This window comes from Rhinoderma darwinii, chromosome 9 (assembly GCF_050947455.1).
Source record: "Rhinoderma darwinii isolate aRhiDar2 chromosome 9, aRhiDar2.hap1, whole genome shotgun sequence".
Taxonomy (NCBI): Eukaryota; Metazoa; Chordata; class Amphibia; order Anura; family Rhinodermatidae; genus Rhinoderma; species Rhinoderma darwinii.
In genome coordinates, this window is record NC_134695.1 from 33,677,001 (window position 1) to 33,690,408 (window position 13,408).

The following is a 13,408-nucleotide window of genomic DNA, read 5'->3' on the forward strand; positions in this document are numbered from 1 at the left end:
CCTCAGCACCTACTCCCAATCACTCTCAGAATCATCCAAATGTTCATTTGCAAACTTCAGACGGGCCTGTACATGTGCCTTCTTGAGCAGGGGGACCTTGCGGGCACTGAAGGATTTTAATCCATTACGGCGTAATGTGTTACCAATGGTTTTCTTGGTGACTGTGGTCTCAGCTGCCTTGAGATCATTAACAAGTTCTCCCCGAGTAGTTTTTGGCTGAGCTCTCACCTTCCTCAGGATCAAGGATACCCCACGAGGTGAGATTTTCCATGGAGCCCCAGATCGATGTCGATTGACAGTCATTTTGTATGTCTTCCATTTTCTTACTATTGCACCAACAGTTGTCTCCTTCTCACCCAGCGTCTTACTTATGGTTTTGAAGCCCATTCCAGCCTTGTGCAGGTCTATGATCTTGTCCCTGAAATCCTTAGAAAGCTCTTTGGTCTTGCCCATGTTGTAGTGGTTAGAGTCAGACTGATTAATTGAGTCTGTGGTCAGGAGTCTTTTATACAGGTGACCATTTAAGACAGCTGTCTTTAATGCAGGCACCAAGTTGATTTGGAGCGTGTAACTGGTCCGGAGGAGGCTGAACTCTTAATGGTTGGTAGGGGATCAAATACTTATTTCTCTGTGTACAATGCAAATAAATATATATCATTTTAACAATGTGATTTTCTTTATTTTTTTTTATATAATCTATCTCTCACTGGTAAAATTAACCTAGCCTAAAAATTCTAGACTGTTCATGACTTTGACAGTGGGCAAACTTACAAAATCAGCAAGGGATCAAATACTTATTTCCTCCACTGTATAGTATGCAAGTAATAATTGATTTATAGATTACCATTGTTTGCATGGGATGATTTAAAAATATATATGCTGGGGGGTGGCTTTCATGAGCAGCCGAAGGAGATGGACGCACATTGAATCGACTCCACACCACTGGGCACATCAGCATTCATAGGTGATTTCTGTCAAGTGTTACCACCCTGTTCTCATCCTGAAGATATTCCGTGCCACTCTGGGCCAATATGGTGAAGAGGCAGCTCTATCAGAAGCGTGATTCATGATGTAAGGCACCCTTGGGCCTAGATGAGCTTGAGCCGGCGTGGCTCGCACAGTCTCTGATCGAAGGTGACAGCCTATTCAGTTCCCCCGAGCTACTTGAGGAGTTCGGTGGTGGTGATGCCTCACAGCCCTCCTAGCAGGCTGTAGACACTGTGAACATGAGTGACGCCACTCTCCTGCAAAAAATCAAAATGCTCCTGTAGCAGGAGCTGAACATGACCGCCACGCTTCTGGCAGAGGACCTGATTAGGGAATTTAGGGACCACGGCAACCGCACAAATTAGCTGGAAGAAAAGATGGATAGCGCAGTCGAGGTCCTGACCTCTCATGACCATGAGATTGACCATCTTCAGTCAGATTTAGATGATGGCCTTTCCCATATCGAAGACCTTGAAAATAGGGCCCGAAGGGGTAACTTTCGCATTAGGCGTCTCCCTGAATCTGTAAAGAACCTGAAATCCTGTGTAACTGTGCTGTCCCAGAAATTGGCCCCCTCCACACCTATTGACCGCCTTGAAAAGTCCACAGGTCATTAGGTCCCAAACGTCCCGATTGCAATCCGAGAGACATTGTCCTCAAAATGACTTACTTTGCGACTAAAGAATTGCTTATGCAGATGGCAAGTACCCAGGCGCCTCTTTCCTTCCAGGGATATGCCTATCAGATTTATTGCAGACCTCTCCCCTATCACCATCCAAAAGTGGAGAGCCATGAAACAGTATCTGGAGGTTCTGCAGTCCCACTGCATTAAATATAGATGGGATACCTCTTCAAGCTGCACTTCTCCCCTGATCGCAAAACCTATGCTATTTCTACACCTGATGTACTCCGATCTGCACTATTCTCCATCCGTTTGCTGCAGCCCTCATCTTAACATTGCTCACCAGCCCATCCACTGCAACGGAGCAAGATTACTCTACAACAAGAGCGGACTAAAGTCTCCAGACGGGCGTTCATGCGCCAACAAAAGGCGACCTCAACTTTCAGCCAACCACCAGACTGATGCCCTGGACAGATAAGCATCTTTTGGTCGCTCTCCCTCTTGTGATGTGAGACAAATATAATTCGACTACTTGAAAGACTCTATCCATATGTAGACTATTTCCCTCGCAACTCCTAAAGTGAGTTTACTGTTTTTGCAGCCTTAGAGCTCAATAGTTTGCTTACCGTGTAGTTAAATTGACATACTTTGTTTTACTTCCATTGTGCCCCAACCCTGATGTCCAATTTTCGTTAGCCTTACAGTTTTACGCTGACTGTAGCCCCTATATCCCAACTTTAGGCCTTATGTCTTGCTTCAAAGCACTCAGATGGCTACTTTGTAAAGCCACCCACTAATATTGAGCTCCATTAGCTGGGTCGTGCCCTGTATGTACTCCCTCCCTGACCCTTAACCGTTATATGTGCTACTATTATTTTTCTTTTTTAAATGTCTTTATAAAATGATGTAACCATACTGTATTGTTGCATTATGATATATAATATGTCGGCCCCGCTTCCCTTCCATTCCCTTGTCTGATCTCACGCATCAGACCCTAACAACTTAGCACTTATTTGTCTGGGTGCTGGCGACCTGCACTCTTACTACAGATGGGTCTGTCTTTGACAACACTAATGGCACCTCTGCAGTGACTCCGCTCTTCTCCTCCCTACACTTTTCTCCTTCCCCCTCACATTCCCTTTCCAGCTACAGTTAAGGATTATAAATTTTATTCCAACCCTCGCTCCTACTTTTACCAAATAGATTACTTTTTCAGCAATCAATCAACGCTCCTTAGGCGGGATTCACACGACCGGGTCGCGTCCGAGCCCGAGTGCCGGCCGGTAAAATCGGCCATTCTGCCCGGCCGGTTTGCATAAAGTTATGCATCCGTGCCGGGCAGATCCGGACAGTGACATCAGCGGCAACTCCTGAAGGGGAATCCCCATGTGTTCGGGGATTCCGCTTCAGGAGTTTTCCCTGATGTCACTGCCCAGATATGGACAGAGACATCAAGCGCTCTGTCCAGGAGCGGAATCCCCGAAAACACGGGGATTCCGCTCATTCAAGGAGCTAAAGTGCGGCTAGCACATAGCAGAGCGGGGAGATACCTCCCCGCTCTGCTATAGTGGCGTCGCTACAGTAGTAGCAGCAGCAGCAGCAGCAGCTGCTGCTACTAGTGACGCCATCAAAGGTGTCGCCGGGCCAGGGCGCTTTTAAAACAAGCAGGAGAAGGGAGCCAGCGCAGCGCTCCCTTCCACCTGCTGTACACCCCGGCCCTGCCACACCGTGTACAGCGATGGCATTCGTCAGAATGGCATCAACTCCTCCTCCTCACATGCACTCTGCGCTGTGAGGAGGAGGAGATAGAGCGCAAGAGCCGGAAAACCCGGCCGTCACTCGGGACACATCCCGGTGATGGCCGGGTATTACCCGGCCCCATAGACTTCTATGGGAGCCGGGCGGCCGGGTACCCGGGCGAAAATAAAGCATGTCCTATTTTTTGACGGGCGGTTTTCCCGGCCGTCAAAAAATCGGTCGTGTGAATAGCCCCATTAGGGGTCTATTATTCCTAATGCAGCCGGGTGCCGGCCGATTTATGAACGGCCAGCACCCGGCCGGGAAACCCTGCCGTGTGAATGAGGCCTTAAGGTCTCCTCTGCTGCCATACTTAGTGTCTCATGAACTGACCACAGCCCACTCTCCATCTCCCTGTTTTCCTTAGTTACCTCTGGCACTACCCATATCTGGTGTTTAGACGACTCTCTTCTCACGGTCAAAGATACATTTGCAAAAGTCACGTAGGCGGTGGAGGAATACTTCCAACTTAATTCACAGTCGGTCTCATCCCCCATTTCAATATCGGAAGAAAACAATGCCACCTTACAAGGATACATTATGTCATTGGCTTCCTTTAAAAAGAAGGAATGCACTCAGTAAATAAGGGACCTGACAACTCAACTCGAAATCGCTGAGAAACCTTCAAAGTCTTCCTCTCCTCTACCGCTAAAGCCAATGTACAATATATAGCCATATGACAATGTAGAGGCAAATCCCCTCTTTCACCAACTGTCTTTCCCAGACCTAACTGATGCACACCTCGCAACCTTGGAACATGACATTTCACCGCTTGAATTCAGCCTGGATATTAAAACCTTGAAACCCTCCTAATCACCAGGTCCTGATGGATTTAACCTTTGTATTATAATACATTTTCAGACATTCTAAGTGCCTACCTCACCACACTACCCAACCCACTGACACAGGGTATATTTCTCCATCCTTCCTCCCTCCAGGCCAAGATTGCTATGATCCCAAAACCTGCAGGTTACTAATTAGTAACCAATTTTACGTTTGAACATTGACAACAAGCTCCTGGTGAACATATTAGCATCTCATATAAATCGCTTCCTGGGTACACTTATACACAGAGACCAAACAGGCTTTATTCCTGGTAGACAGACGGGCAATATTATCCACAGGGTTGTGCGCTTCGTGCATATTGCTCTCTCCAGGAACATTGGAAGTATGTTTCTTTCTCTAAACATATATAAAGCCTTTGGCCTCATGCACACAAACGTGTTTTTGCGTCCGCAATTCACCTGAAAATCTGCGGGTGAATTGCGGACCCATTTATTGCAATTGGCCCATTCACACAACCGTGGTTTCCATGTTCCGTGCACTGGCCGGGAGCCTGGACCAGAAAAAGATAGGACATGTCTTATTACGGGCCGCAATTGCGGTCCAGGCTCATTGAAATCATTGTGTCCCTGTTTTGCGGGCAGCCCACGGATGGCACTCCGCAGCCATCCATGCCGAAATCATGGGCCGTGCGCACAACTATGGTCATGTAGAAATAGAGTCTGTCTTCTGGGAATACAGGTCCTTCATGCTCCGCAAATGAGGTTTCCAATCGAACTTCCTCTCTTAGGTTTCAGCCTTTTATCCATCCCCAAACGCCTCTGCTCGTTATGCAGGTTACAAGCATAGAGCCCCTTGCTATGTTGATTTGTTCCAATGTTAACATTAAGAGAATTGAGGTAGCAGGTATAGACCATAAACTCTGCTTATTTGCAGATGATATTCTGCTCACTATAAGCCCCTCACCACTCTTCACAACCTGTTAAAAATCTTGGACGAATTTGCCACTATTTCTGGCCTGACCATTAATCAATCCAAATCCCTTGCCCTTAATATTTCACTTCCCAATTAGACTGTTTCCCTTCTACACCCACACTTTCCATTCCATTGGTCCCACCACGCACATTGAGTACCATTGTTAAAATTACTCCTACTTAAGCATCACTTTTCGCTGCAAATTCCCTTCCCCCATTTCTGGTCCTTCACAGCGCTTCTAGACAAATGGCGCACTTTGCCACTCTCCTGGTTTGGCCACATAAACACCATCATATTGATTTCCTGCCCAAAATGTTATATCTATTTAGAGTTTTCCCAGTAACAATCTGCCTGTATATCCTATGCAATTCCAACATAAAATCTCTTTGTTTATCTGGCTGAACAAGAGATCTCGAGTTTCTCAATTTACCCTACATAGCCTAAAACGTGAGGGTGAGCTTGGTGTGCGTTACCTACACAAATATTAGCAAACAGACCTTCTCTTTCTCACCTCTCTTGCAAGACACCTTTGTCTTACTTCGCCTGACCCCTTTGATCGTTCTAGTCACGATCCGAGATTACAAATTCACGCTCTACTATTTATGTTACCTTTTAGGGCCTCGTGTTTTATTATAGGGGCCTCGAATAGATGTTTTTCATGACTTCTAGTTTCCTTTCTTTGCATGTGTTTTGTTATGTCTGTTTACATTACACCTGCCTAACCTGGCGTTGCCTCTCTGTTACTACATTTGTATTTACAGTGATGCTGGCTTTATTTCCTCTGTTTTTCTTTGCGAAACTAATAAAACCGTTTGAACAAAAGTATATATGTCAATGAAGTAGCATCCCAGGAAAGACAATGAGATGACAGGTGCTAGGCAAAAATAAATATCTTCATGTATAATGTGATGTGATTTTTTGTTTTGTTTTTGCAGTATAGAATTACAGACTTTTATGCTTTCCATTACCGGAGAAAAAAAAAGGATACACACTAAAAGTTAACGTTAGATGTATTCAATTGTATAATATGCAGTTGCATATGTATTTGCATTCAGCAGCTGTGTGGCTATAAATGTGGCGTGAAAGTGGCCTCATGCTGCAACTGAATTCATTAATACTCAGATTGTGGGACTATCCAAACCATTCTCAGGTGTATCCCACCAAGGTGTAGAATACATTGGCGTTTGACTCTGCAGAGGAAGGGTGTCTCTTATCCCTAGAAATACATCTATCGGTGATGCAGTTGAAATTGAATATTTACCTCTACCAGGATGTTGTGGGGATTCTAGGACCGAAAACAACAACACTTACTAAGCATAAAAATTTACTCATATTCATTCTCTTACTTACTATTAAAGGGGTTTTCCGATGAGAGACATTTATGACATATCCACAGGATATGTCATAAATGTCAGATAGATGCAAGTCCCGCTTTGTGTTGCGGCTGAATGAGGTGAAAAAGGTTATTTGGTCGTGAGTTACGAAAACAGCGTAGCTTGCTGAGCTATTCTGTTTCCGTTAGCCCATAGAACTGAATGGTAGTTACGGAAACAGTGTAGCTCGCATGCTACGCTGCTTCTGTAACTTCCATTCACCACTATGGGAGTTACGGAAACAGCTTAGCTCAACGAGCTACGCTTTTTTCGTAACTCCCGGCCATATAACCAGGAAGTGGCCGGGAGTCAACGAGATCAGACAGAGCTAGAATGGGCTTTAGGGGGCCCCGTTCTAGAGATAGGTGCGGGTCCCAGAGTTGGGACCCGCTTCTATCTGACATTTATGACATATCCTGTGGATATGCCATAAATGTCTCCCATGGGAAAACCCCTTTAATACTAAAAATTGTGTAACTGGAACTTTGTCATATTTATCACTGGAACGCTGCCCTGTGGACAGTATGGTGACTCAGCAGTACGAATTGTTGCCTGGAGTACTGAGATCCTAGGTTTGAATCCAAGAAAGGACAACTTCTGCATGGAGTTTGTATGTTCTCCCCGTGCTTGCCTGGAGTTTCTCTGGGGTTTACAGTTTCCTTCCACGCTCCAAATACATACTGCTAGGTTAATTACCTATAAAATTGGCTCTAGTGTGTGTCAGATAGGGAACTGAGATTGTAGAATATGTTGGCGCAAAATAAGCAATAGGAAATTAAATAAATTAATATTAATCAGTTTACTTGACACTATGCTTGTGTTGGTAAAGCAGACAGAGGCCACTTTGACTTGAACAACTGTTCCTCATCAAATTCCTTGCATGCAAACTACTGGTTGTTTATCTACCACAAAAGATGGTGATCCGGTTAAAACCCTCTAAATCTTCATAAGACACTTTTCTGTATGATCGGCAAATTTGTTCTTGTTTGCAGTTGTATAATTATTAAGCTAATATTTACTGACTTGAGAATATTTTATATTTTAGTAGCTCATTTGACAAAATTTCACACTTTCTTTTTTTATTTAACACTTGTTGCCTATCACCATGTGTTATATTTTTCTTGATAAAAGTTTTGAGCTAATGAAATTTACATTCCACCATCCAATTTATTTTTCATTGTTTCTTCTACTTTTCAGAGTAAAACTTCTACTCATGACGGTATGTCAAGTTTGTACCAATGTAGAAGTAGAGGTAAGTAATGCCATCAAAAGTAGTGCAGAGTATCTATGAACAAATGTTCCCAAAAAGTTATTATAGATACAGTACACTACATAAATAAATACATCCCATTTGAACATAAAGTTATAATTCAAAATGATCCCTGTCATGGACGAATTACATGGTTTTAATGTATACCTAATAACAGCATAGAAAGGTATGTCATTAAAGGAAATCTGTCATCAGAATTAAGCCTACCAAATGACTACCAGCACTCTGGCTGGAGACTCCGCTCCTAGAGGGCGCCCCTGACATCACTGTCCATATATGGACAGAGACATCAGGGGCTCCCTAATGGAGTCGAATCCCTGGCCATAGCGCTCTGACAGGGTATACCGCTCCTTGAGGGAGCTTAGGTGGCGCTATCTACAGGGTGGTCTGGTGCTATCTACAGGGTGATCTGGTGCTATCTACAGGGGGGAGTCTGATGCTATCTACAGGGGGAGTCTGATGCTATCTATAGGGGGGTCTGGTGCTATCTACAGGGGGGATGGTGCTAACTACAGGGGGATGGTGCTATCTACAGGGGGTGTGGCACTATATGGGCACTATCTTCAGGGGACACTGTGGCGCTATCTACATGGAAACAGTGTGTGGCACTATGTGGGCACTATCTGCAGTGGGAACTATGGCACTATGCGGGCGCTATCTACAGTGGGAACTGTGGCACTATCTAAAGTGGGCACTATCTATGTGGGCACCGGCACTATCTACAGTGGGCAATGTGGCACTACCTACAGTAGTATTTCATCACGATCTACATGGGCACTGTTGCATTTTCAGGTGGCTGGGACAAAAAACCCTAACGAATAAAATTCATCAATTTTTTTAAAGTCCATGGGAAAACGGATGGCAAAAAACGGTCAGACGGCCGGGTAATGGATTCAAATTTTGAGACGCACTGAAGAAAAACAGCCATGAAAAACTGACAGTTGATCCGTTGTTAACCCGTTAGTGACCGACCCATCGTGTTTCTACGTCGGTCACTAACGGGCCTTATTCCGATGCCATAGACTTTTTACGTCGCGGCATCGGAATAAGTTTACAGAGCAGGGAGCTGTCAAATCTCCCTGCTCTCAGCTGTTAGAGGCAGCTGAGGGCTGGGAGCGTCCCTGCTCTGCCGTGTGAGATCGATATTAGTATCGATCTCACACATTTAACCCCTCAGATGCGGTGCTCAATAGCGAGCACCGCATCTGAGTGGTTTTGGAGAGAGGGAGGGAGCTCCCTCTCTCTCCCACCGACACCCGGCGATACAATCGCCGAGTGTCTGTGTCTCTAATGGCAGCCGGGGGTCTAATAAAGGCCCCCAGGCTGCCTGGAGTGAATGCCTGCTAGATCATGCCGCAGGCATGACCTAGCAGATGCCTGTCCGTGTTAAACGGACAGGCAGTAATACACTGCAATACAAAAGTATTGCAGTGTATTATAAATGCGATCGCAGAATCGCATATTATAGTCCCCTAATGGGACTAGTAAAAAAGTGAGAAAAAGTTTAATAAAGTTAATTTAAAAAAAAAATTGAAAAAAAATGAAAAACCCAGCTTTTCCCCTTACAAAATGCTTTACTATTAAAAAAACAAAATAAAGTTAAAAAGTTACACATATTTGGTATCGCTGCATCCGTAACGACCCCGACTATAAATCTATTACATTATTTAACCCGCACGGTGAACGCCGTAAAAAAAATAATAAAAAACTATGGAAAAATTGCTGTTTTCTGTGAATACTGACTTTAAAAAAATGTAATAAAAAGTGATCAAAAAGTCGCATCTACTCCAAAATGGTACCATTAAAAACTACAAGTCGTCCCGCAAAAAAACAGCCCTCATACAACCGCATCGGCGAAAAAATAAAAACGTTACGGCTCTTCAAATATGGAGACACAGAAACAAATAATTTAGAAAAAAAAGAGTTTTTACTGTGTAAAAGTAGTAAAACATACAAAAACTATACAAATTTGGTATCGTTGCAATCGTAACAACCCGCTGAATAAAGTTATTGTGTTATTTATACCACACAGTAAACGGCGTAGATTTAGGACGCAAAAAAGAGTGGCGAAATTTCAGATTTTTTTCTATTCCCCCCCAAAAAAAAGTTAATAAAAGTTAATCAATAAATAATATGTACCTAAAAATGGTGCTATTAAAAAATACAACTTGTCCCGCAAAAAACAAGACCTTATACAGCTATGTCGACGCAAAAATAAGAAGGTTATAGCTCTTGGAATGCGACGATTGAAAAACGTAAAAAATAGCTTGGTCATTAAGGTCCAAAACAGGCTGGTCATTAAGGGGTTAACATCCCATTTATTTACATCGTGTGAATAAAGCCTTACAGCCCTCTTTACTGTCCCCTCACAACAATCCAGGCCGATAGAGAGAGAAGAAGACTATTTGTTACAGATCTGCAACATATATATATATATATATATATATATATATATATATATATATATATATATATATATATATATATATATATATATATAGATAGATAGATATAAAAAATTACAGAAAAGTGTATTTTTCAAGTTTTTAATGATTTGTCTTCTCATAATAAAAATTAAAAACATGGAATTAATTAAACTAATCTAGAAAATGAAAGCCCCATAAGTCTTGTGAAAAAAGCCAAAGTAAAAATAGTTGTGATATTCAAAGTGATTGCAAAGATATTATCGTTTAAAGAAGTGCATATCAAAAATGGAAAATTTTACCTGGACACAGGGGTATCAATGACTCTTGGTCATGAAAGGGTTAAAGATCGCTCAAGTCAATAGATTTTTTTATAGTGAGATAAATACTTTGTGTGTTGCCATAGCTTAATGCATTCCTATGGACAGTGATTTATCTAGCCCCAGCGTTACATTGGTTTGAGTGTGGTGGCGTAACAGGCTCATCTGCTGATTATTTAGCCTTAAAGGGGGTTGTCTAGATATAAAAAAATGGATGGCCTATCCTCAAGATAGGCCATCAATATCTGATTAGTGGGGGTCCGACTCTCACCACCCCACCTATCAGCTGTTTTGAAGGGGCCACGGTGCGAGCCACTTGTAGTGGTGGTTCACAGTATTACAGCCTTCTCCCATTGAGGTAAAGGCGAGAAGGCTGTAATACTGTGAACTGCAGCTTCTAGTGTGTCGGCGATTCACAGTAAGGAATGAAGGGGAAGCAGCTCTCTTACAAGCACCCCGGCCCCTTCAAAACAACTGATCCGCGGGGGTGCCGAGAGTCGGACCTCCACCAATAAGATATTGATGTCCTATCCTGAGAATAGGTCATCAATTTCTTATGCCTGGACAACCGCTTTAACTAGCCCTATAAAACATTTTTTAAGTAGTATTTTGTAACTTTTGTGTACTAATCTTTGCAACATGTCCTTTTATAATTTTGAGAAGAAAATCTTATTTTCTTGTTTTGTTTGGATGCTTCATTGGTAATTGATTAACCAGATTTGCTGGAACATTACATCAAATAATTACATCAAAAAATTCTTAGGTTTCAGGTTTATTAGGTGTACTCATTTATGCAGTGTGCTGTATGTTTAGTAGAATGTAGATTGTCCTTGTTTACTAACTTGACTGTAACTTTTCCCTTAGTTTCTTCCTGTTTACGTTCCTTCTGAAGCTGAGAAGAAGGATTATTTTCTTTACGCAAACAATGTACGGACTTTCATGGCACAGTATGTATCTAAATTTATATTTCCCACTGAATAAATTAAAAGTATGGATGCATTAAACTGTAACTCCAGCTTTGAATATCATTTCGTTTGGAGGTTCAAAATTCTGTGCTGTTTAATTTTATGACATAACATTATAAGCAATAGTGCTCCATATCCCCTGTATAGCCACTAAGTAAAATGATAAAATTTTGACTGCTTGCAGCCACCACTAGGGGTGCTTGCTGTATACGGATTCATAAATTTCCCATTGAACTCAATAATACATAATTGTGCAGTAAGCTCCCAAGTTTATCCTAGTAGTGACTGCAGATTGTAAAAATGGTATTATTTAAGGATGTATTCTGACAATTGCTGGATCGGCTGTTTCCATAAGTCCCATAGGCTATTATGGCTGTTACCGGTCATGTTCTGTGGCAAAAAAATGGTTAAGGGACCCTTGTTCTCCTAATAGACGGGATTCTCGGAGGTGGGACGTTCAGCAATCAAGCATTTATGGCATATCATACAGATATGCCATAAATGTCAGTAGCCGAAATACCTCTCTAACTTCATGGCTATACAAGCGATAAGGAGCCTAAAAATATATATTATGAGATTCCTGCTGAGCTGCAATAACAGACACCGTGTACAGATGAAGTGGCACTATTTCTGGTTAAAGTGAAAATGCCGGCGGAGCTCCTGCCCCTTTTAATGATCGGTGCAGGTCTGACGATTGGGACCACCACGATCACATATTAATGGTGTATCCTAGTACTATGCCAACAATCACAATTGGGATAGAACCACTTTACCAGTCGACACCTGTCATTTCCGTTGACAGCGCAATGTTGTATTGCCAAATGACATTGCATTATAGTACATGCATTCCCTTTTGCTGATAACAATAAATAAAGAAATACGATTTGCTTTCCATTGACCTGTGTTACTATTCTCCATACCAGTGTTTGAAAGCAAAAATACCATTAGAGCATAAAAAATATATACTAATGATTATGGAAAGTGTATGAATATAATAGCATGTTATTACACTCAGTCTATTTTACTCACCACATAGCTTGCATTAACATTTTATTTAATATTAATACAGGCTTTATTCATTTGTATACATTGTTTTGTCAGCAATAAAGATTATTAATCCAGTACTTTATTCCTCGAGGGAGGGTATCTTGGATCTGCAAGTATCTATCTATCTATCTATCTATCTATCTATCTATCTATCTATCTATCTATCTATCTATCTATCTATCTATCTATCTATCTATCTATCTATCTATCTATCTATCTATCTATCTATCTATCTATCTATCGCTAGAGGGATAGCCAAAATGTTGTAACTATATATTTTTTTTATTTACAGAGATATTTAATTTTTTTTTGTGCAAATGTGACAACACCAAGCGCAGCCATATTCGTTGTCACTATTAAATTAGCTTCTCAGAAACGAATGTTAGATGGGAACCAGTAACTACGTCAGGACTATTAAATAAAAAGGACATCAGAATGACACCCTAAGGCTGGGTTCACACAACCATGTTACGTCCGTAATGGACTGAACGTATTTCGGCCGCAGTCCCCAACCGAACACAGTGCAGGGAGCCGGGATCCCAGCATCATAGTTATGTACGATGCTAGGAGTCCCTGCCTCTCCGTGGATCTACTGTCCCGTACTGAAAACATGATTACAGTACGGGACAGTTGTCCTGCAGCGAGGCAGGGACTCCTAGCATCGTACATAACTATGATGCTAGGAGCCCGGCTCCCTGCACTGTGTTCGGTCGGGGACTTCCGGCCAAAATACGTTCCGTCCATTACGGACGTAACATGGTCGTGTGAACCCAGCCTAATAGAGTAATACTAGTGGATGCAATTACGTACTCGATAGCCCCAAAGTGAAAAACAGGGAGATTAAAA

General features: G+C 42.3%; 1 protein-coding gene across 1 annotated transcript in view; it reads left to right on the forward strand.

The window, feature by feature from the left end:
• The window catches only part of LPCAT2 (lysophosphatidylcholine acyltransferase 2), a 101,239-nt gene that overhangs the window by 48,568 nt on the left and 39,263 nt on the right, over positions 1-13,408 (forward strand). Inside the window, exons 9-10 of the mRNA XM_075836916.1 lie at positions 7,735-7,789; positions 11,415-11,497. Coding sequence (XP_075693031.1) covers positions 7,735-7,789; positions 11,415-11,497 — 138 coding nt within the window. The remainder of the gene's footprint in view (positions 1-7,734; positions 7,790-11,414; positions 11,498-13,408) is intronic.